The sequence below is a fragment of the Momordica charantia genome, assembly GCF_013281855.1.
Source record: "Momordica charantia cultivar OHB3-1 chromosome 3 unlocalized genomic scaffold, Mcharantia_2.0 BLBB01000003.1, whole genome shotgun sequence".
NCBI classification, from domain to species: Eukaryota; Viridiplantae; Streptophyta; class Magnoliopsida; order Cucurbitales; family Cucurbitaceae; genus Momordica; species Momordica charantia.
This window is the reverse complement of record NW_028275161.1, coordinates 13,342,854-13,367,258: the sequence shown is the minus strand read 5'-3', so window position 1 is coordinate 13,367,258 and position 24,405 is coordinate 13,342,854. Positions and strand designations below refer to the sequence as shown.

The window sequence follows — 24,405 nt, the reverse complement described above, 5'->3', positions numbered from 1 at the left end:
TGTCATGCGTGTGTACTTGCACTCTAGTAATGCTACCTCATTTTGATCTCTAATAATATTATTATGTTTTACATTAAATAAAACATCACATTTGAAAATTGAGACGTGAGGTAATATTTTATTATTATTATTATTATTTTTAACGACAAACTTACCTCGAATCCTATCATTCATTCTACATGTGGTCTCCATTATCAATTTATATACAATGTTGTGGCTACAAGTAGTACACGTAGTGCAACCATCATAGGTTGGCTCTGGTCTAGAGGGTCAAGATAAATCACAAAGATTTAGAAGAAATGAGTTCAAACTCCATGATGACTACCTACCAAAGAATTAGTTTTTTATGTGTTTAGCCGTGGATAAACCACCCAAAATTGCACACAGTCCCAGTCTCCCTAAACTTAACCACGGTGGAATTCACCAAATTACCATAAAAAACATTATATATAGATGAAGGGCTGGATATAGGTTATGAAGTGAAGATTTTATTGTACAATTTATTCTGAAGTCATTACATTTACGATAACAACAAATACAATATCATAAATTATAATATATTATATAATGAATTGTATAATATTTTTAATTATATAATTAAAACAATTTTATAATGCAATATGATAATATTTTATTAATAAATTTTCACATCCAAACCAAAACTATTGTTAGGTGCATATTAAAAAACTCTCAAATCTAAATTCAATTTTTTAATTAGCCAAACACATACGTGAAAATAGTAAATAAATAGAATATAAATCTTGTTTTTATTGAATCTCTTTGAGCTCATGAAACTGTAATTTTGATAATGAAGTCTTAATATAAAATATATCGTTTAAAAATTTATTTTTAATTTTTACGAGATGCAAAATTTTTTAGATACAAAATTATCTATATCTATAATATATTAAAATGGGAGGATCTCGAAAAAACATTTTTGGACGTTTTTGTCCCTTCTTTAATTTATTAATTTACAAATTATGTCATAAATAATTTATTATAAATATTAAATTAATTAATAACTAATAATTATCAATAATAATAAATGTATATCTAGACAAGGTTAGAATGCAAATGGTTAGAATACAAGAGATTTTGAGTAGCCCATCTCTGTTATAAATCTATGTTAGGTTCCTTCTCACTACAAGAAATTTGAGATTCAGCGACGAAGTCTTCGGCGACGACATATGATTTCATCACCAAAAGGTACTTTCGGCGACAAAACGCACTTTCGTCGCCAAAGGTCTTGCTTTCGGCGATGAAATTAGATGTGGTCGCCGAAAGTTCCAGCTTACGGCGACCACATACTATTTCGTCGCCGATGGCAACACCTTCGACGATGATTTTATAAAATCGTCGTCGAAGGTGGTGCTTTCGGCGACGAACGTATACGTTTGTCGCCGAAAGTACATTCCAGAACCTGGACAAAGGTTTTGGATTGACCTTCGGCGGCGACGATTTATGCGTTTCATCGCAGAAACCTCCTTTTGGGGACGAAGTTTCTATTTCGTAGCCGAAAGCCATTTATTTCATGTTTTTCGCGGGCCTTTTCTGCGACGAAATCTCGATTTCGTCGCCAAAGGGTAAATTTGAATTACCTTTTGGCGACAAAATTTGGACATTCGGCGACCACTTTAAAAACGTCGTCGAAACGTGCCCTAAAAATCAATCTCCTTCCCCCCCCCCCCCCGATTTTCAGATCTCCGTCCGTTGTTGCCGCCGCCTCGACCCCGCGCCGTCTGCCTCCGATTCCACCGCTCCACCCCCGCCCTCCGCCTCCAATTCAGTCGGTTCCGCCTCTCGGGCTCCTCCTTCGTCTTCGATTATGCCGCCCGCTGCCGCTGCACCACCGTCCGTCGCTCCCAGCTGCTGCCCGCCCGCCGCCTCCCGCAGCCGCCTCCGCCACCCTAAGGTTTATATTTTTCTTCACTTTATTTATGTTAATTTTTTTTAATATTAGATTATATTTATTTAGGTTATTTTGATTATTTATAAAATATTATATTTATGTATATTATTTTGCTCTTTTAATCTTTGAACACAAGCTTGAGTTATTTGAGAAATTTTTGAATTAGATTTGGGATATTGTGAATTCTATGTGAGAAATTGTGAATTATATTTGAGATATTTTGAATGCTATGGAGAAATTGTGAAGTTGATGTTTTGTAATCTTAAACAAATGCTTAAGTTATATTTTGTATAGTAGTTGATGTTTTATATAAGTTATTGGAGAAATTGTGAAATAAGTTATTTGAGAAAATATAAAATTTGTTATTTGTTTGATTTTGACATACTTTCTTTGGTTGTGAGATGTTGAAGTTTTGTTTGTTTGATTTAATTTATTGGCTTTGTAAGTATGATTGTTTCATTTATACTTAAATTAGTCGATGTTTGTGCGCATGATTGTTTTATTTATATGTATTCTTTGTGATTTTATTGTTGTTAGTTTTGAATTTATAATGAATTATGAATGATTATTATGTTGGTTGTGACCGATGTTGGTCTAGATTTTTAGACGACCTCTCTAAGCATATTTTAGTTCTTTTTTTAGTGGCTGTATCTTAGGAATATATCTAAGGCCTCAATAATACCTTCAAACTCTTCTACTTTTAACTACGACACTCATAATGGACAATAATGACCACACCCTTGCATCTTCATCTCACTTTGAAAACAAATTTTGGATATTTCTATTTTCAAAATATCCTTAGGATGATGACAAAATGAACTTAATCTTTTATATTCTTTTAGGATTCAACATTGACCATTTATACTGAATTGGAGGTTTTTTAAAGAATATTATCATCTATAATGAAAGGATTGGATTAAGGTTAGGGATAGATTATCGCCTGAGTATGTTCAAGGAGTAAAACATTTCATAGAATTGGCAAAACTTCACGTCAACAATACGGGAAAAACAAGATGTCCATGTAGATATTGTATGAATGTAAAGTTGGTTTCAATTGATGGAGTAGAAAGCCACTTGTTTATAAATGAAATATCACATTCATATACTCAATGGATATACCATGGAGAAGAACCAATCCCTTCAAGTTGTTATACAAGACGTAAAACTCCTTCGCACAATGAATTAAATAGAGAATACAATGTTAGGAATAATGAGGATGGTGATATGTCTGGACTTCTTAATGATTTACAGTACCCCATGGTAGAAGAAAATGTAGAAGGTGAACAATTTTGTTTTGAGACGCCCCCAAACGAACATGGAAGAGACACGTCTAATAGTTTCGAGCAGTTGTTCAATGAAGCGCGTAGTCAATTGTACCCAGGTTGTACAAAATTTTCATCATTGAATTTTTTAGTAAATTTGATGTATATCAAGGTCATTAACAATTGGAGTAATAAATCGTTTGATATGTTACTTGAATTGTTAAATGAAGCATTTACGATAGCTGCATCTATACCTAGTACATCATATGAGGCTAAAAGGAGACTGCGTGATTTAGGACTTTCATATGAGTCCATACATACCTGCAAGTATGACTGTATATTATTCAGGAAAGAATATTCTGAACGTCAAGGTTATCCAGTATGTGGTGAACCTCGTTATAAAAACAATGATGAGAAAGCTTCACAAGTCCCCCAAAAGTGTTACGACATTTTCCGTTGATACCAAGATTGAAACGGTTCTTTTCTTCAAAACATTTCGCTACTGAAATGAGGTAGAAAAACGAGTTGAGACAGAGGGTGTCTTACGACATCCAGCTGACTCTTTGGGGTGGAATCATCTAGATAGCACATTTCCTCGATTTGCTTCAGACCCACGAAATGTTTGTTCGGGACTAGCTTCAGATGAGTTTAATCCGTTTGGGAATATGAACAATTTGTATAGCATGTGGACAGTGCTACTTATTCCATACAATTTGCCTCCTTGGAAGTGCATGAAGGAAAGTAATTTATTAATGTCATTGCTTATTCCTGGGCTGAAGTAACCTGGAAAAGTATCGACGTTTACTTACAGCCATTAATTGAAGAGTTGAAAAAGTTATGGGATACTGGAGTTCATACTTACGATTGTCCAAGTGGTGAGTACTTTCAACTACACGCAGCTCTTTTATGGACTATTAATGACTTTCCAGCATATGGCGACTTGTCCGGATGGAGTACGAAGGGATACCAAACATGTCCCATCTGTAAATAGGACAATTTATCTTTTCGAATAAGAAACAAAATTTGTTTCATGGGACATCGACGTTATCTTCCTTAAAACCATAGTTGGCGTGGGAGTAGACTACATGATGAAAAGTTAGAACGACGCCCCCCCCCCCCCCACCAGTGTCAATGGATGGAGATGTGATTCTTCAACAAGTAAATACACTGAATTTTTCAAATTTTGGTAAGAATCCAACCAAACAAAAAAGTAAAAGAAAGCGAGATTTAAATTGGACTAAAAAAAGTATATTCTTCGAACTTTCCTATTCGTCGAAACTTATGTTAAGACATAAGTTGGATGTGATGCATATCGAGAAGAACATATGCGACAATCTAGTAGGAACTTTGTTAAATATCGATGAGAAAACAAAAGATACGATCAATGCGCATTTGGATTTAGAATATTTAAAAATTCGGAAAGATTTACACTTACAAAAAGAGGGGAATAAAGTTGTAAAACCACATGCTACGTATACATTGACTGTTGTTGAGAGGGTGAAGTATTGCAAATTCTTGAAATCAGCTAAGTTTCCAGATAGATTGTGTCAAATATATTGAGATGTGTAAGCGTAGAGGACGGGAGACTATAGGGGTTGAAAACTCACGATTGTCATGTTTTGCTACGACGACTCTTACCGATTGCCATTCGAGAATACGTACCAAAGTTTCTGGGTACAACTATCGTTGAGCTATGTAACTTCTTTTGTGATATATGTGCAAAGACAGTACGCATCAATGATTTGGATCGATTGCAATCTGACATTATAATCATACTATGTAAGTTGGAGAGAATATTCCCACCAGCATTTTTTGATGTTATGATACATCTTACAGTTCACTTACCATACGAAACAAAAATTGTGGGGTCAATCGATGTACCCTATCGAGCAAAGTCTCCAAACCTTAAAACAATATGCAAAAAAGAAGAACAGAGCTCGTCCTGAAGGTTCGATAGCCGAATCATTCGTCATGAAAGAATCGTTGACTTTTTACTCAGTGTATCTGAGTGGAATTGAAACGAGATTCAATAGAGATGAATGCAACGATGATACTATTGTCGGTTATAAAAGTTGTGGACATTTTGACGTGTTCAGGCTAAGTGCACGGCCTCTTGGGGCATCAACTTCGAAACATTATCCGTCATTGAAAGAAGAGTTGCACACTGGTATGTACTGAACAACTGTGCAGAGATAGAGTCGTATCACGAGTAAGTTCGGCTTATGCTACGTTCACTTTAATTTCACACTTAGTACGTATAACACTAATGTTGTTTTTCTCCTTTTTTGGAATTGTAGTAAACATTTGAGCTCAATTCGAATTCCTGAAGACAATGTTCCTACCCTATATGAACGACACAGTACACAATTTCCTAATTCGTTAAAAAAAAGGTAATATTGATTTTTAGGGTTTGAATGTAGATGAACACAAAACGAAATCGTTAAGTATTTTGTTATGATCTATTATAGGTTTTGACATTACGGGAACAAGGCGAATTAGATGATGATCTTTATTCACTTGCGTTAGGATCGTTATTAACTGCACGTTCACATAGTTGTTGTATTGTAAATGGACTATGTTTTCATAATATAGAACTCGATAGTCGTCGAACGACACAAAATAGTGGGGTCATGGTGTGTGGAGGAGAAAGGGATGACATGAATTTTTATAGTGTCTTGAGTGATTTTTGGGAGTTAGATTATGCTATGGGGAGACGTGTCATACTTTTTAAGTGCAAATGGTTTGACACAGACTCTAAGAAGAATAAAATTCGAGTTAACTTATGTTTTAAGTCGATTAATACGTCTAAGTATTGGTATGCCGACGACCACTTAATTCTTGCTGGACAAGCTCAACAAGTGTTTTATTTACATGACCCCAAACTTGGTAATAATTGGAAAGTTGTGCAACATATTCTAAATAAACGTGTATGGGATATTCCAGAACAAGAAGATGTTGAAAATGATCAAATTTCGTTGTTAGAAGTAGGACCTAGGATCGAAATAGATGAATCCTCTCAAGATAGTTCATTGCGTCGAGATGATGTTCATCCTATTGTCGTTGAGGGTTGAGAACAGTCCAATAGAAGCATAGATGCGAGCAATGTGGATGATTTTATAAATGATGAATCGGACGATGTGGAACAGTGAACTGATAATGATATAGATGATGTTGATGATGAGTACTATAACGAATAAGTATTCCTCCAAGTATGTTGATTTAAATATATGTTGGATAAATTAGGCATCAAATTGATTTATGTTGAGTATTTATTTTGTCAATATATAATACTTTTCGTTGGTTGCCTAAGTTCGCAGAAAAATGAGACCAGACCAAGTAGGTCAGTTAGAGACACACGTACAGGGTCGTGAGCATCCACCAACAGACCCACCTGTTTCGACTTTTTCTTCAGGTATGTCAATTTAAATATATGTAAAATAAATAGGTATGATTTTACTAATTGGTTTACTGTTTGACAACATACAGATAAATTAGGCGTGCGAGGATATACTCGATTGATAGAGCTAGAAAATAAAGTTCGTGCAACGAACGCAAAGGTACGTATCGTATGTGACCACACAGTTAATAAACCAATATGTCTCATGGCCACCACATTCTCTATGGCAATCGGGGTACATACACGCGAACAAGTGGACCTAAAGGTTAACAAGTGGAGTGAGGTCGAAGAAATTCAGAAGAGGTACTCGTAGAATCATGGGCTTTCATGACAGTTGTGAACAGTAAAAAAGTTGGGAGGAAAAAAAACTGTCATAAATGATTGGGGCGTGTTTTTGGCGGGAAAAAATGAAACTTTTTAGATTTTTCAAGTTTTATGACAGTTAAAAACTGTCATGAAAACCAAATTTTCGATGACAGTGAAAAAATGTCACGAAAAGGTAGAGGAGCGTTTTTTGCGGGAAAAATTGGCTACTTACGAAAATTTTCTTGCTTCATGACATTTTATAATTGTCAAGAAAAATAAAAAAATTTCAAGTATTCTATGACAATTACCTAGGTCATCTTGATAATCTATGACATATAAAAAAAGTGTGACAAATGATTTTGAGCAAGTTTCATTTTTGTCGGAAAAATTGCTGTTTTGTTAATGATATTAATTATTTCGGGATTGTCCGGTCTCATCGAGTATAGATTTATGCTTAATGGTTTTCCCGAATACTGCATCAAACAAGTAGAAAATGTGTCTTATAAGCTTATCCTGCATAATTGTGCCCTTCCTCTCTTCGGTCTCGAGTTTGAGCCCGATGGATTTAAATTATTTTATCAACCCGAAATTATTATATTTTTACAAAATTTTACCTTTTACCATCATTAATTAATTTAATTATAATTTCAATTTAAAATAAATAATATATATTTATTTCTTATTAACCCTTCCTTGCATGAATTTAAATTATAAGTTGGATTTTTTTTATTGGAATGAAAGTCAACTTAATCGAATGCTTAAGAATTAATTTGGATTTAAATTGGAACTAGTTAGGTTCATGATCCTTTAAATTTTTTTATAACATAAAATCTTGAATTTTAGATAGAAATCTATTCATTAAACCTTAGTTTTGAATTTTTTTTTTTTTCATTAGATTCTTACATAAGTTTTTAAGAATATTAATTCAAACTTTTTTAAAGAAAATAGAAACAAATTTTTTTTCAATAAAAAAAAAACTTAGTAGATATTTCTTTTTATCAAAATATATATATATATATATATATATATATAAACATATTCAATTACATGTGTGAATTGAACTCAAGATCAGGTCAGACTTATGGATACACCAAACATTATCTTTCTCGCCCTCTTTTTGCCTTTCCCGTCATCCTTCATCTTCCTCGCACCGTTGTTCTAGTTTTGTTACCTAGATGACGCAAATTCACATAATCGATCGTCGGCACTACAAGAATTATGATTTTTTTCCAACTCTATTATTCTCGACGCTGTGTAAACATCTTTTTCTCGACTAAAGAATAATAGTCGAGACTTTGCCACTATTGACTAAAATAATCAGGAAATAATTGGGACACCGTCACCCAACCCTGCCTTTGTTGCCCAACCTCACCACTGTCACTCAGCTCCATCAGTCTGTCATCCGCCATACAGGGCCGCCGCTGGTCCAATCCCACATTCTTGGATTTTCTAATTTTGATGTTCTAATTTTGGGTAAATTATAACTTAAGTTTAATTTATCATATTTGAGGTAAATTATTTCAATTTTTTTAACATATTTTTAATTAAACCTTATTCCAAGAATTTGGAAATTTAATTTTCCCTTTTAGTTTTTTTGGTTGGGTTTTGGGAATTAATTATTTTCCTTAAATCGTTTTAAAGTGAGATTTCTTCCAACAAAAAATGAATTTATTCCTCTTAGTTTAGGTCTTTAGCCCTTTATATACATTTTTTTTATTTAGATTTATTTTGTTAAAGAAAAAAGAAAAGAAAAGAAGAATAACAGAAAAGGAAAAGAAGGAAAACCCTAGCCCCCTTCTACTTCTTCCTCCCTTCTCTCTCTCGTGTACCCCCAAAATCAACAACCCACAGCGTTACCCACTTTCGACGCGGCGCCCTCTAGCGTTACTCCATAGAATCAACAACCCACCCAGATTTGACAGCATCTTGTTCTTCTTCTCTTCTCGATTCTTATTCTGCGCCCAATCTCGTCGTCGTCGCCCGTCATTGCCGCCCGTAGCTGCCACTCACCGCTGCTCGTGATCCTATCCGTCACTATCGGAGTGTGCTGCTCGTCGCTCAGTAATAACAGTTAAATATATGTTCAATGTTTTTTTGTTATAGGGTCATTTCGATTTCAACGAATCAGATCGAGTTATGAAGAAGTTCATCGAGCATGAGATGAGAACGACACATAAGGCGTATAGGGCAAAATTGTGCCAACACTACTTGAGTTATCCCACACATGAGATTGTACGCAACAATCTTCCGGAGCGGTTGTTGGCAAAACCAGACGATTGGAACATATTGTGCGATAGATGAGAGACAGATGAATGGAAGGTAGTTTACGAATATAAATTATATATTTTTTTAGTATTTATATTCAATATATATTCTGATTTAAGTTTTCTTTTGTTAGAAAAAATCTAAAACCAACAAACGCAACAGGGCGAAGATGTCATTCAACCATCGTGCGGGGCCGAAGGCATTTGCTATTATTGCAAAGGAGAAAGTACAACGCAATAATATTTTTTAGCCATATACTTATATTACTTAAGATCGATTATCAACAATTATGTGTTATCAATTGCAGAAAGAAGAAGAGGGAGGTGACAACTTTTCTGAAATCGATTTGTTCAGGGAGACGAGATATTCTGACACTAAAGGTTGGGTCGAAGGAGCGGAGACAACTTACGTAAGTTTACAAATCTTATAATAATTAACTTCAAATTACGCATTGAATTTTATGTGTAAACATTTTGTTCTTTTTAAAATATGTATGCAGGTAGACATGATGCGTGTTAGAGAAGCATCTATGGAAGATGAAGGTAAATCGGTACCAGACCCAAAAGTATTGGAGACAGTTCTTGGTTATCGTTCAGGATACATTAAGGGTGCTGGTTGGGGTCCAAAACCAGAGTCTCGTAGAGGTTCTTCTTCAAGTGTAGCATCAATACAGCGGAAAAAAAGCTGTCACAAGAAATATGTACTCTAAGAGAAGAATTCCAGGACCATCTCACGCAGAAAGACAAGGAGTTAGATGAGCGTCTCCCAGCCAAAGATTCTGAGATTACGAGTCTACGCGGTGAAATGTCAGATTTGAGATCAATGGTGCTACAACTTATGAGTCAGTCTAGTGGAGCCAGCTCGTCAAAATAGGTACATCCACGTATAGTGTTGTTAGAATTTAATAACTGTAAATGTGACTATCCTGCAGTTATGGTAGCCATTTAGAACGTGTATTATGAATGATTTAACTATGTTTATGTTTGAGTGCATGTTTGAAGTGTTTTAGATATTAATAGCAAGTGAATTTTCTGTGAAGTGAATCTTTGAAGTGAATTGGTATGTCAAGTATAGTGTTGTTAGAATTCAATAACTGTAAATGTGGCTATCCTGTAGTTATGGTAGCCATTTAGAACATATGTCATGTATAGTTTAGCTACGCTTATGTAAAATGTGGTTTTGGATGATTTTGTTGAATCTGTGAAATGAATTGGTGATTGTGGATGTTTTACATAATAAAAGCTAGACATGGGAGAGTTGTGTGTGTGTTTTGATAGTGAGACTAAATTGTGTACATTTTAAGTTTGTTTGGGAGAGTTTTATTGGCGTTTAATATATGAGAGTGTTGGGGGGGGGGGACGTTATCAAGTGTTTTTGGATAACGTTGTTGAATTTTAAGTGAATTGTGATAGAGTTTGTGTGAATGTTTTTTAGACTTAGTGAGAGTAAGTTTTGTGAATTTGAAAGTTGTTTTCATGAGTTTTTGTTAACTTTTAATGCTTACTTTGAGTTCAGCATATGCAAAGCTTATAATAACGTTATTAAGTGTTTTTGGATGACGTTGTTGAATTTTAAGTGAATTGTGATAGACTTTGGGTGAATGTTTTTTAGACTTGGTGAGAGTAAGTTTTGTGAATTTGAAAGTTGTTTTCATGAGTTTTTGTTAACTTTTAATGTTTACTTTGAGTTCATGCATATGAAGTGAGAACAATATTTTGAGTTCATGCATGTGCAAAGCTTGAATTTTTAGTTTGACATGTGGAATGAGTTAGAATTGGAAGTTTGTTTGAAGGGAAGTGGTGAGTTAACTTGTGGAAGTGTTTGTTAACATAAGTTTATTTGTTATTTATTTTTTTAAGTTCATTCGATTTCTGTATCAAAAGCTTCTGAAAAGTTGATTATCTCTCGTGAAGACTTTGATGGTATGGGACATTTGAATGTTTATTTTTTTTATTTTGAGACTTTTTAGAATATGTTGTTTAATTTTAGTTTGCATGGACTTCTTGTACTTTTTGTAAAACTTATTTTTATATAATGGTATAAAATTTTATATGAAATTCAATCTATGACATTTAGGTTTATTGTTGAGGAGAAGGAAAAAAATTTAAAAATAAAAAAAAATAAAAATCAGCGACGAAACCAGCATTTGGTCGCCAAATGTCAGATTCGGCAACCAAAACTGTTTCGTCTCCAAAGGTTACATTTGGGGACCAAAACAGATTTGGTCACCGAAGACACCTTCGACGACCAATATCAGGTCGTCGTCGAGGGATATATATTCGGCGACGACTACAAGTTTAGGGCAACACACCCAATATCAGGTCGTAGTTGGTATTTTGTAGAAACAAATGTTTATTTAATAAAGTTTTATTCAATAAATTTGTTGTTGAATCATAGCTTTGCATTGTCCAAAATCCAATAAACTAAACATCCAAGGTTATTTTTTATGTAATCGGGACTGTATATATACTGGGTATATAGTTGATATACGGGGTATATATTTGATATACCCCTGATATATGAATGGATAATGTCCCGTGAATAACCTAAAGGGTCTATAGTATATGGATAAGGCTGGGTACCTTATCCTGGCAACACTATGGATACGGCCCACTCTGTAAAGGTTACAGACGACTCGATCCAGGTCGTTTGTGTGGAGACATTCGAGTGGGGGTATCCTATACAATGAGTTTGTATAAGACCGGACCGCGAAATAGGGAATCTTTAGGTGTAACACTGTTAACTAATAGATTGTTATTTCTTAGGATGACCAGGCAACTCATTCTCAATCCTGAGTGAGTTATGGACTCCTGCCCGTGAGGGCTCGTCCTTTGATCTGTATGGATGAGAGTGGCCCGAGTCGCCGACTCAACATTCCTACCATTTTGGGGACGAGACCGAGTGGGGAGCTGGGAACCTAACTTCACAAGATGGAATTCACTCCTCCCCGACTTTAGGAGAGTAGACGAGTGTTCCCTTAAATGTTGACTCCGGGACTTGAACAAGGGGCCCCACCCTCTCATTGGCCGAGAGGGACTTCCGGTTATTGGTTGGACCATAACTGGGTTGTTCATTAGAGGAGCAGTGGTGTTTAAGGAGTAAGATGTAACTCAGGGGTAAAACGGTAATTTGACCCAACTTGAGTTACGAACACTCGTGAAGGATTGACTCGTCATTAATGGTCATATATCCATGGACACGAAAACATTCTGCAGTGAAAAGAGTGCAACTGCGGGTCTTTAGTGGAATGACCCGTAGTTAACGAATCTAGATTAACTCGGTCAATGAGTTTGACCGATTAATCTTGCATCGTTGGAACTTCGAATCTGTAGGTCTATTAGGTCCCCTTGCTAGCTCATAACGGGTAATACGAGGATCAAGTTTTTGGAAGAATTTGAATTGTTCAAATTACTTAAGGGATTATATGTATATTGATACATTATAATATATAGTTAATTATAAATTAAAACTATATATTATGAGAGAAACTATTTGAATGAGATTCAAATAAAATTAATATGAATAAGATTGATATTAAAACTATAGGTTAAAAATAATGTGCATAAGATGTACATTAGAACTATAGGTTATACGAGAAAAATGTTATAGAATATGATTCTATTTTTGTGATAAATAATTAAGTGTTAATTATTTATTTGATTTATATATATATATATATTAATTGGATTAATAATTAATAATTATTTATTAATTAATATGATTAATTAATAAATTGATTTTTATATTTTAATTATTATATATATATATATATATTAATTATTTATATATAAATATATATATATATATATATTATTAATATTAATAATATTAAACTCTCCTGCAAAATTGCAGGGGAGTGGGAGGTTAGTGTGACGTGGGGAGTTGCCCCACGTCACCACTTCTCTTTGTTTTGGCAGTTCTGCAAAAACACAGAACGAAGAAGAAGAACCTCACCCATTTTCTCTCAATCAAGAAGAACTCTCTCAAGCTCTCCCTTTCGTTCCAAAGGATTGCTCCCACCAGCACGATCCCGAGACCCAAGAGGATAGCGAGGAAGACACGGTGGTGGTGTCCGAGGGAAACTCGTTGAAGAAACGTTCTTCAAAGGTTCGAATTTCCCCTGTATTTTTTCTTCTGTAGAATTCGTTTTTGTATCCCAAAAATCAGCAACGAAAATCCGCTTCCGCTCCGGGATTCACATCCCTTCAAAAGTTACCTTCGGCGACGAAAAACGAAAGTTGTCGCCAAAACCCTCTCGCGACCGATCAAGGACGACGATTTATTTTCGTCTCCAAAGGTTTTCGGGGATGAATTTGGACCTTTCGACGACGAAACCCTGAATTCTTGTAGTGTCTCTTTTCAATGTGGGATCATTATCATGTCCCTCAAGATCGTGACTCTTTTGGCTCATCGATCTTGCCCGGATCCCATTTTTGGACCGGATGCTCGTTTAAGCTTGTGGGCTCAGATACCATATTAATATTTATGGGGTTCCATCTCAAAACCAATTGGCAATGAGAGGAGTAGCCCAAGTCTGTTATAAATCTATGTTAGGTCCTTTCTCTTTTCAATGTTGGATCCTTAACATTTTACACCATAAAATTAAATTTTTTCTTTAATTACAATTCATATTAGAACTTAAAAAGTTTTGTAACGTTTTATCTTCTACTACTGTAAAAATATACTTTCTTTCACTAATTTTCCACAACACTTAGTTTTCTCAAAACATTGCTCTCAAATATTATTCGATCTAAAAAACATCTCAATATCATGTTGGTGGCATATTCACCAAGTTGCCGAGAGAATATATATCAATGTGTCGGATCTATATCTTGAATCCAAGACTTGCGACGTCATCGTTCCATAATTTATGAGGTTAAATAATAGTGATTGTCAAGCCTCAGCATATTTTAGATTAGTGTATATCTAAAGTTTGATTTTTTTTTTGTTACTATTGTTTTTTATTGTTCTTTTATAATTAGTGTTTCATGTATTTAGAATGTTTTATTGTTGTTTTATAAAAATGAGATTTTAGTCTTTTAAATTTGATAAAACCTTTACAATGGTCCATGAACTCATTTTGATCTCTAATAATACTATTTTGTTTTAAACTAAAGAAAATACCACATGTAAAAAATGAGACGTAAGTCGAGATACATATGTATTAGAACCTAGAATCCTATCATCAATAGATGAGTGCTTTTGTATATGATCGTCCCACGCAAACTATTTTTGGGCCAAAAATCTTTGAGTGGAAGTCTAGTGAAAACTACAGAATTAGTCAATTAAGTTTTAATAATTTAATTATGAGCTAAATTTTTTGTTGTAGCCCTCCCATGGAGACTTAAATTTCTTTCCTTGTTTAAACAACACGACAGCAAGGTTTTAGGCAACATTCCTATGTTTTTTTTCATTTGAATTAATATCTAAATTTAACCACCTTGACTTGACCAATTAAGAAGGTAATGTAATTACTTGATACTGAAAATGTCGTGTAGTAAAAATATGTGATTCGAATGAATAATCAAAGGAAATAATCTCTAAAGTAGCGTAGACGTAGGAACTTACCATTGGTTGCAGTTGGTTTTAATCAAATTAATGCTACTTATTAATAGGCATATTAGTTAAATGGACTTAAAAGGTTGAGATTTTGTTGACACATAAATAGGTTAACAAGCAGAACCGTCCAATTTAGAGCAGTGTGCCAGTTCCTAGTATAGTGTCCTGCGTGTTGGATCAGTATCGCAATTCTAGAGGGGATAAATAGCGTTTAATCATAATTTTATAAACTTTTTAGCATTGTACGCCCAATTTAAACAATTATGTGAACTTTTCACGATCAAGTAATTAATTTTATCTCAAACTAAGCAATAAATTAGAAAGGTAAGCACCTTAACTAATTCTACCATCCAAATAATTATCAAGTAGTTGAACTAAAGAGTAGCAATTAAAAGTCACAATAAATTATAACAATTAATTTCAAGAAATTTTATGATAATATAAAATTAATTACAAAAATTAAATAGGAGAGGGTTAGAGAAAATGACACCGGAAATTTTATAGTGGTTCGGCAACACTAGTCTACTGCGCTTCCCAAACTCCTTCTAGGTGTTCAACTAAGAAACTTGACTCTTTCCACCGTAGGAGAGTAAATCGGTACAAAGCCTTTTTCGTGAGAGTAAGAAGAAATCCGATCTTTTCCATAGTTCAGGATCAAACCACGTTCTTTTTTGGACTCAAGGGCAACCGTTACAAATAATTCAAAATTTGAAAAGTAAGATTACAACTCTCTCAAATAGTGAATGTACAAATTTCCGCTCACAAATTTGTCAGAAAAATCTTACAAATAAAAGCTCTTAAATGGCTAATATAAATAAAATTGAATACTTCAAAAATCTCTCAAATTAAAAATTTATCTCACTATAAATTATAACAAGATTGAAATTTTGGACAGAAAGAAACATGAAGAAAAGAAATTGGAGAGAAAATGAGGAGAAAATTGTTATCTATATTTGAGAAAACAATGATGTGTTTACATAGGTTGGAGAAAGATGTTTGAAATTGGTTTGAAATCAAATTTAATTTCTACCATTAGATATATGGTAGAAAAAGATAAATGGTTGAGATTAATTGAAAATTTTATTAATAATAAAAATAATAATAAACAAAACCGCAACGGCTAGCGCTTTTTTTTTTTTTTTTTTAATGCTGTAGTCCAACGGTAAGTTTTTCTAATTTTTTTTCCCTCGAGTTACCTTCAACGGTAACTTTTTTTTTCTCACTTTCAACTTTTTTTTTTTCTCTCCCTCTTTTATCTTTTTTCATTTCTTTCTTCTTCTTTTATTTTTTCTTTCATTTCATTTCCTCTCTTCTCTCTTTCTATTTTTTTTATCCATACAAATTGAGCCTTTTGCTGGAAGTACTCAACCGCCAGGCCAGGTCATCCTCAACTTCTCAAGCAACTTCTATATGCCTATATAAACACGAGCTTCTTCTCTTCAAAAGCATTTTGTTTCAACTTAGTTCTTCTATTTAGTGTAGCTTATTCTTAGTTACTTTCATTTAACCATTGAGTGCCTCTCACAATATTTGCAAATGTGATCCAATATTACAGAGTAAAAATATACGTTTGGCCTCTAAAATTAAAGTTTAATACTTATGTGGTCCCTAAACTTTTAAAAATGACATTTTAGTCCTTGAAATTTGAGAAAAACCTACGCAATGGTCCATGAGCTCATTTTGATCCCTAATAATGCTATTTTGTTTTACACTAAAGAAAGGACCACATGTGAGAATTGAGACGTGAGGCAATTTTCTTTCTTTTGTTTTCATTTTATTTTATTTTTTATCAACTTACCTTGAATCCCATCGTACATTCATTATTTGCATTCAATTTTTAGTGGCAAACATATAATGTGGCCCCGTTATTCATTTGCATTCAACACTGTGGCTATAAGTAGTATACATAGAGCATCCATCTCCGGTTCTTTCATTTGTCCATAGGCCCAATGTAAATCACAAGAATTTAGAAAGAATGAATTCAAACTCATATGGTCACCACCTAAAAATTAATTAATTTCTATGAGTTTAGTAGTACATGCATGACAGTGGATAAACTACTCCTAAAATCGCACACCCTCCAAATCTCTCCGAAGTAAACTTGACCATGGTGGAATTCACCTTGGTACCATTCAAAGTTTACATATATTAAATGTTAGAAAGGTATAATTTTACTCTTTTCTAAGTAAACTTTGGCCTCTAAACCTAATTAATGGGAAATTCATATATTCTATTCGTACCAATTATAAAATTCTAATGGCATTAATTTTTTTGTAATATCATCCCTTTTAATAGTGTTAAGTGGTTTCAATATTCATGAATTTCATCTTAAAATAAATTGGAAAATGAAAAGAGTAGTCTATGTCTATTATAAACCTTTATTAGATTCATTTTCTTTTCAACATGTGATCCTTAACCGATGGTAGTAAAGAGTTGTTTGAAGTTCATTTCAAAATAATTCTTTCTAGTAAAAGTAATCTAATTTATGTACTTTCATGAAAAAAAAAGTTGAATTGTACTCTGTAAATTTTGTTTAATACTTTTTGAGTAAACACCGCTCACGTGAATCCTACGAGCCTCGCCAAAGGTTCTCTATGACTTAAGTTTTTATTTTTTATTTTTTAACCTTTTTCTATTTATATTACTTAAAATATTACCATTTTAATTGAGAAATGCTTAGGAAGTTGTTAAAATTTACATCAAATATAACTTAAATAGAAGAATACATTAATCAAAATTGAAGAACGAAGAATACTAAAATTTATATAAATGATAATCAACTAAGCTATAGATAGATTATTATGCAACACACGGAAAATTTGTTTCATTTTTATGATAAAAGGAGACCTAACTTGATACCAGGGTATTAAATTTCCTTCAACATTTCAATTCCCATGGAGACTTTTCTTTCCTTGTTTAAACAACACGATAGCAAGGTTTTAGGCAACATTCCTATGTTTTTTTTTCATTTGAATTAATATCTAAATTTAACCACCTTGACTTGACCAATTAAGAAGGTAATGTAATTACTTGATAGTGAAAATGTCGTGTAGTAAAAATATGTGATTCGAATGAATAATCAAAGGAAGAAACCTTTAGACATCAAGGGTCGTTTGTTTCGTGGGAATCCAAGATTTCTGTGAGACGGTCATCTAGATTCCCACATTTCTTTTGTGGTAATGTAAGATACCCAGATATCTCGAGATGTCCGGGTATCCTAGAATGCCCATTTGGAAGGTATCTAAGTCGATTTGGATGAGTCCTTTTGAAACATGGGTTTCCATGATTCTCATATCGAATGCATCCTATGTTGACATTTTTATCCTTCGTTATTTTTCATATATTTTCTTTTATCAAATTCCTTTGGTTTTATTTGTAATTTTATAGTTTAAATAAATTAATATACTAATTGACTAATAAACAATTAAGTATATTTATGTATTAAATGTACATATAAAATAAACTTCAATTAAATTATATAATATATCCATTTAAATTATATAATATATTTATTTACTTTTAATATTTGGAATGAATTATGATGAATAATATCTATTATCTTAAATACATAATTTTAAGTGAAACATTTTTTTAACGATCAACTTACCTTTGATATTTTTCTTCCTAAAAGAATATGATTTTATAATATAATAAATAAATTTTATCCCATGTAACATTAATTATATAATTGTATTTTTTTAAAAATATTAATGTTGAAATTGAAATTTATATTTAGTATTAATTACTTTTAAAAAAATCTTATATTAATATGAATTCTACCTGATAACATAAAAAAATTAATACATATATGCAATTAATATAAAAAAAACCTAAAATATTAAATTAGTTTTAGAAAATCTATTATAGAAATGCAAATTATATTAGATTAATGTATAAATTATATGAATATTCCTAAGGGTGTTTTTGGAACATTATATAAATTTAGAACATTCCCATCAATAAATCCTACAAAACAAACGTGGTTATCCAGATATTTCCGGACATCGTTATATATTTTCGTATGAAACAAACGTGGTCATCTGAAGATGTCAGACATCTAAATTCTAGACATCTGAAATTTCAGGCATCTGAAGATGCCGGACATCTGCATTCCCAAAAAACAAACGACCCCTAAATAATTTGTTAAGTAGCATAGACATAGGAACTTATCCTTGATTGCAGTTGTTTTTAATCAAATTAATTAAGGCTAGTTATTAATAGGCATATTAGTAATGAACTTGAAAGGTTGAGATTTTGTTGACATAAATATGTTAAGAAGTAGAACCGTCCAATTTAGAGCGATGTGCCTAGTTCCTAGTACAGTGTTCTGCGTGTTGGATAAGTATGGCAATCCTAGATGGTGAATAGCGTTTAATCACAATTTATAAACTTTTTAGCACGATGAGCCAAATTTAAACAATTATGATATAGAAATGAATGATCACGGAATACACGGGGAAGGTCTACAAGAGAAGCAAGCTCAAAGCAGCTCAAATGAAACTTATGCTCAAAGTCAACCCAATCATGAGCCAATCATTATGCCACAAGGTCCAATCACAAGAGTTAGAGCTAAAAGACTACAAAAAAGGTTGAATGGTCACTTCCAAGCTAAGGTGTTCACACTTGGTGAAGAGTTGCATCCCTTCAAGCTTGAAAAGACATCTTGTTCTCCAAGAAACTTCATGAATCTAAAAATCCAGATTCATCCACATATTTAATTTATTATGTATTTTTCAAGGGTTGTGTCTTTTCATCCGTGTCTTTTCATTATGTCTTTTGAATTACTATAAATAGGGATGTACATTTGCTTTTCAAACACAACATTTGATGAATGAAAATTTCAGATTGAGTTTAATCTCTCTCAAGCTTTAAGCTTTGTTTGTATTCTTGTGTTTAGAATGCATGTTTAGAACTTTCAATCTAGTTTGATCAATCAATTAGGTTGTGAAGAGTTCGAAATCTTGAATATAGGAACAAGTTCTCCTTTATTCTTGATCATTTATCATCTTTTCCAAGCACAAATCTGTTTAGCTTTCTTGGGGTTGATTCATCATCTTGTTATTGGGGTTATTCTTATTATTGTTGTGGGGTTCACCTTCTATAAGGGAGTTCTCATGCATAATTGAGTTAGTTCTATTTGTTAAAAGATAAAAGAACTAACTCAATTTGTTGACTTTCCCCGTGTACTCCGTGATCATTCATTTCTATATCAAATTATGTGAACTTTTCAGAAACAAATAATTTTATCTCAAAGTAAGCAATAAATTAGAAAGGCAAGCACCCTAATTAATTATACCACCCAAATAATTATCAAGTTGTTGAACTGAAGAGTAGCAATTAAAAGTCACAATAAATTCTAACAATTAATTTCATAAAATTTATGACAATATAAAATGAATTACAAAAAATAAATAGGAGAGGGTTAGAGAAAATGACACCAAAAATTTTATATTGGTTCGGCAACCTGGGACTACTTTGCTTCTCAAGATCCTATAGATATTCAATTAAGAAACTTGACTCTTTCTAGGGTAGGAGTCAAATTGATACAAAACCTTTTTTTTTTCCGAGCAAGAAGAAATCCGATCATTTCCACGGTTGAGGATCAAACCACGCACTTTTTCGAGCTCAAGAGTAACCCTTACAAATAATTGAAAATTTGAAGAACAAGATTACAACTCTCTCGAAGAATTGATGTACAAATTTACGCTCACAAATTTGTCATAAAAAATCTTACAAATAAAAGCTCTTAAATGACTAATAGAAATAAAATTGAATAGTTCAAAAATCTCTCGAATTAAAATTTTCTCTCACTAGAAATGACAAGAACATTAAAATTTTGGAGAGAATAAATATGAACAAATTAGAGAGAAAATGGGGAGAAAATTGTTATCTATAGAAGGGAAAAGAGGTTTGAAATTCGTTTGAAATCAAATTTAATTTGTACCATTAGATTTATGGTAGAGAAAGCTGAATGGCTGTGATTAATTGAAAAAGTCAGTAATAATAATAATAATAATAATACACAAAACACCAAACAGCTAGCTGACGGATTATTTATTTATTTATATATTTTTATTTTTTTAATGCTGTTAGAGCCCAACGGTAAGTTTTTCGAATTTTGTTTCCTCAAGTTACCTTCAACAGTACATTTATTTTTTCACGCTTTACACTTTGCTTTCTTTCTTCTTCTTTTTTTTTTCTCCTTTATCTTTTATCTTTTTTTCCTTTTCTTTCTTTTATTTTTTCTTTCATTTGATTTATTTTCTTCTCTCTTTCTATTTTTTTTATCAATACAAATTGAGCCTCCTTTCTCATTGTCTTGTTGGGAGTACTCTTCTTCTTTTCAGAAACATTTTGTTTGAGCTTAGTTCTTCTATTATTCTTAGTTACTTTCATTTAACCATTGAATGCATGTCACAATATTTGCATGAAATCATATTTTAGAAAGTTTTCAAAATCTAACCATTGAATGCATCATGATCAAATATTACAAAGTAAAAATATACTTTATGTAACGCCTCAGGTCTAGAATTCAGAATCAGGATTCGGAATCCGGATTCGGCACCTCTTTGCCTCGGCATTCCCCTGCATCCCCTGTGACTCGGCCGCACCACCGTCTAGTTCTGAGCTACTTAGAAGAGCGTAGACTATCCCTACAGATTAACACGAACCTTCCAGCATGCTTTGTCCTCACTCACGTGCTTCCTAGTAAAGCAATTAGAAGGTCACCCAGTCGAAGATTGCTCCAAGTCAAGCAGCTTAACTTTGGAGTTCCTACGATTGAGTTACCGAAAAGAAAGGTGCACCTAGATCCCTCTCATTCAAATGTGGTATCGGTTCATTCCTCTACATTTCTTCTCTACTCGGGCGTCACATGCCTACTAGCTTCTGCCATGGTTCGTCCCCGAACCACATCGTACTGGGAGAGGTTCCGCTCTGATACCATTTTGTCACTCCCCAAGCCCAGGATTCGGACCAGGATTTGGAATCGGGATTCGACACCTCTTTGCCCCAACATTCCCCTGCATCCCCTACGACCCAACCGCGCCACCGTCTAGTTCTAAACTACTTAGAAGAGCGTAGATTATCCCTACAGACTAACATGAGTCCTTCTAGCATGCTTTGTCCTTACTTACATGCTTCCTAGTAAAGCAACTAGGAGGTAACCCAGCCGAAGATTGCTCTAAGTCAAATACGCTTAACTTTTGAATTCTTACTATTGAGTTAACGAAAAGGAAGGTGCACCTTGTGAGTATAGATAGTGACTATCAATTCTTTTAAGTCTTTCTTGACCATTCTTCTATGATCTCAAGATCCCTCTCATTCGGATGTGGTATCAATTCATTAATCTACCCCTCTTCTCTACTCGGGCGTCACACTTTTGGTCCCTAAAATTGAAGTTTAATATTTATTTGCTCGCTAAAGTTTTAAAAATGACATTTTAGTCCTTGAAATTTGAGAAAACCTGAGGAATGGTCCATGAGCTCATTTTGATCCCTGATAATGCTATTTTGTTTTACACTAAAGAAAGGTCCACATGTGAGAATTGAGACGTGAGGCAATTTTCTTTTTTTTTTTCATTTTATTTTATTTTTTATGAACCTACCTTGAATCCCATCGTACATTAATTATTTACATTCAATTTTGAATGGCAAACATGTAATGTGGTCCCATTATTCATTTGCATTCAGCATTGCGGCTATAAGAAGTGTTGATGCAGAAATTTGACCTCCTGGGATCTCGCCAGACTCGCACCAATCTTCTAGAATAAAGGGATCGACGAGACTTGCAAAACAGAATAGCACTAAAGACCGGTGTGGCTCTTGCCACACAGACTTCAATGCTTAAGTCAGAATCGGAGAAGTCGAGTATAAAGTGTAGGGAATTGTGAGCATAACAAAGAATAGAGATTTGTAGCATACCTTCATTATGAGTATTTTACCTTCTACTTATAGAGGGAAAATCCTAAGGCCACCAGGACACTTATAGGATATATTCTCCTGAATCTAGCGGAAATCCTATGGCCATTAAGATATCCTCTCCTTTCGAATATAAGATATATTCTCGTGAATCTATGGGAAATCCTAATACCATTAGGATTGAATTGCTTAAATAGGAGAATTCAAATTGTAGAAAATAGGGATTTTCTCATCCATAACAATAGCCCCCACTCTCAAAGTTAAAGATTGTTAGACTTCTGCTTTGAGAGTATTTTGTCGTTCATGGGTTGACTATTTTTGTAGAATAGCCCTCTTTTTGGTCGTTGTTGGTTGTCGTCTATATGAGTTGGCTTTCTTAGCCCCCATTCTCGTTTGTTGTAGTTGACTGCAATCAAGTATCTTGGGTTCTGCTATATGGTTAGTTTTAACCATTAGATTTTAGCCTTGGGATCTAACTTTTAGTTGGGCTGGCTATACCCCTTGGGTTTCCAACCTGTTTCGATTTTGCCCAGGGTTTTATACTCTAGGGTTTACTCTTGGGTTTCCAACCTATTTGGTTTTTGTCAATGGTTTTATACCCTTAGTCCAGTCGATACCATTTTTTTGTTGTTGGTTGTCGTTTCATGGGCTGGCTGTCATAGCCCCCATTCTCATTTGTTGTAGTTGGTTACAATCAAGTCTCTTAGGCAATGTTATATGGTTAGTTTTTATTGTTAGATTTTGGCTTTGAGATTTAACTTCTCAGCAGGGCCAGTGGTACTTCTTTGGGTTTCTAACTTATTTGGCTTCTACCCATGGATCTATACCCCAGGATTCCCTCTTGGGTTTCTAACCTATTTGGCTTTCGCCAATGGTCTTATACCCTAAGTCTAGTCGGCCTTGAGTTTCTAACCTTTTGGCTTTTGCTGGTTTTTTACCCTAAGTTAATCAACACCCCTGGGTTTTTAACCTATTTTGGTTTTTACCAAATAGTTTTCTACCCCTAGGTTTCATTGATTGGTTAGTCTTGCCTGCTTTTTGTTTTAACCTTGCTGGGCCTGTACGCGTGCCTTTCAGCACCTTTGGGATTCTTTTCCCTGGTTTTACTAACTGGCTTTTAACTTATCGGCCTGCTTCTAGGTCTGCCCCTGTTAGAGTTCCTTGACCAGCTGTTGATTTATTTACCCATGCCCCTACTTGAGGGATTTTCATTAGAATAAAAGATAAATGCTCAGGTAGAAAAGATTTAATTGCATTTCAAATGTCAAAAGTCTTATTAAGAATATATAAAGAGATAATTGGTCAAGTAATAAGGAATTAATTAAATTTCAGATGCTAGGAGCTTTTTTAAATCACAAACGAGTAAGTATCTTTGGAAACATAATATTTGACTTTATCAACATGCAGTTACCAAAAAATCAGTCCTAAATTATGCGATCTACCAAATGTGCGATTACCAGAAAATTAAACCTAAATTTTCGTAATCATAAACAACCAGAATTACACAGCAAACTTACCATTGTCTGAAGTAGAAACTTCGTATGTTAATCAGTCGCCTTTTCTTTTATGGGATTTGTTGACTCGATTATCTTAGAGTCTGTTTTAGAATCTATCGATTTATCTCATCCAAGATCTATCCTGGAATTTGTTAATTCGTTCGTTCTGGGTCATGTCTCAGAACTTATTGATTTGTTTTTTTCTTGGGTACCTCAAGTAGGGGAAGCCCTTGAGTCGTATGGCATTCGTCGTTAGAAAGTTGTGGTTTGCCTCCAGAATACATGTCGATTT

General features: G+C 33.6%; 1 protein-coding gene and 1 pseudogene across 1 annotated transcript; both read left to right on the top strand.

Annotated features, from left to right (window-relative positions):
* The first annotated feature begins 1,531 nt into the window (after window positions 1-1,531).
* Window positions 1,532-5,384, top strand: LOC148212421 (uncharacterized; annotated as a pseudogene).
* A 134-nt stretch (window positions 5,385-5,518) lies between these two features.
* On the top strand, window positions 5,519-6,242 carry LOC148212420 (uncharacterized). Its single transcript, XM_088122221.1, has 2 exons — window positions 5,519-5,530; window positions 5,640-6,242. The coding sequence occupies exons 1-2, from the start codon at window positions 5,519-5,521 to the stop codon at window positions 6,240-6,242; spliced, it is 615 nt and encodes a 204-aa protein (XP_087978347.1).
* The last annotated feature ends 18,163 nt before the right edge of the window (window positions 6,243-24,405 follow it).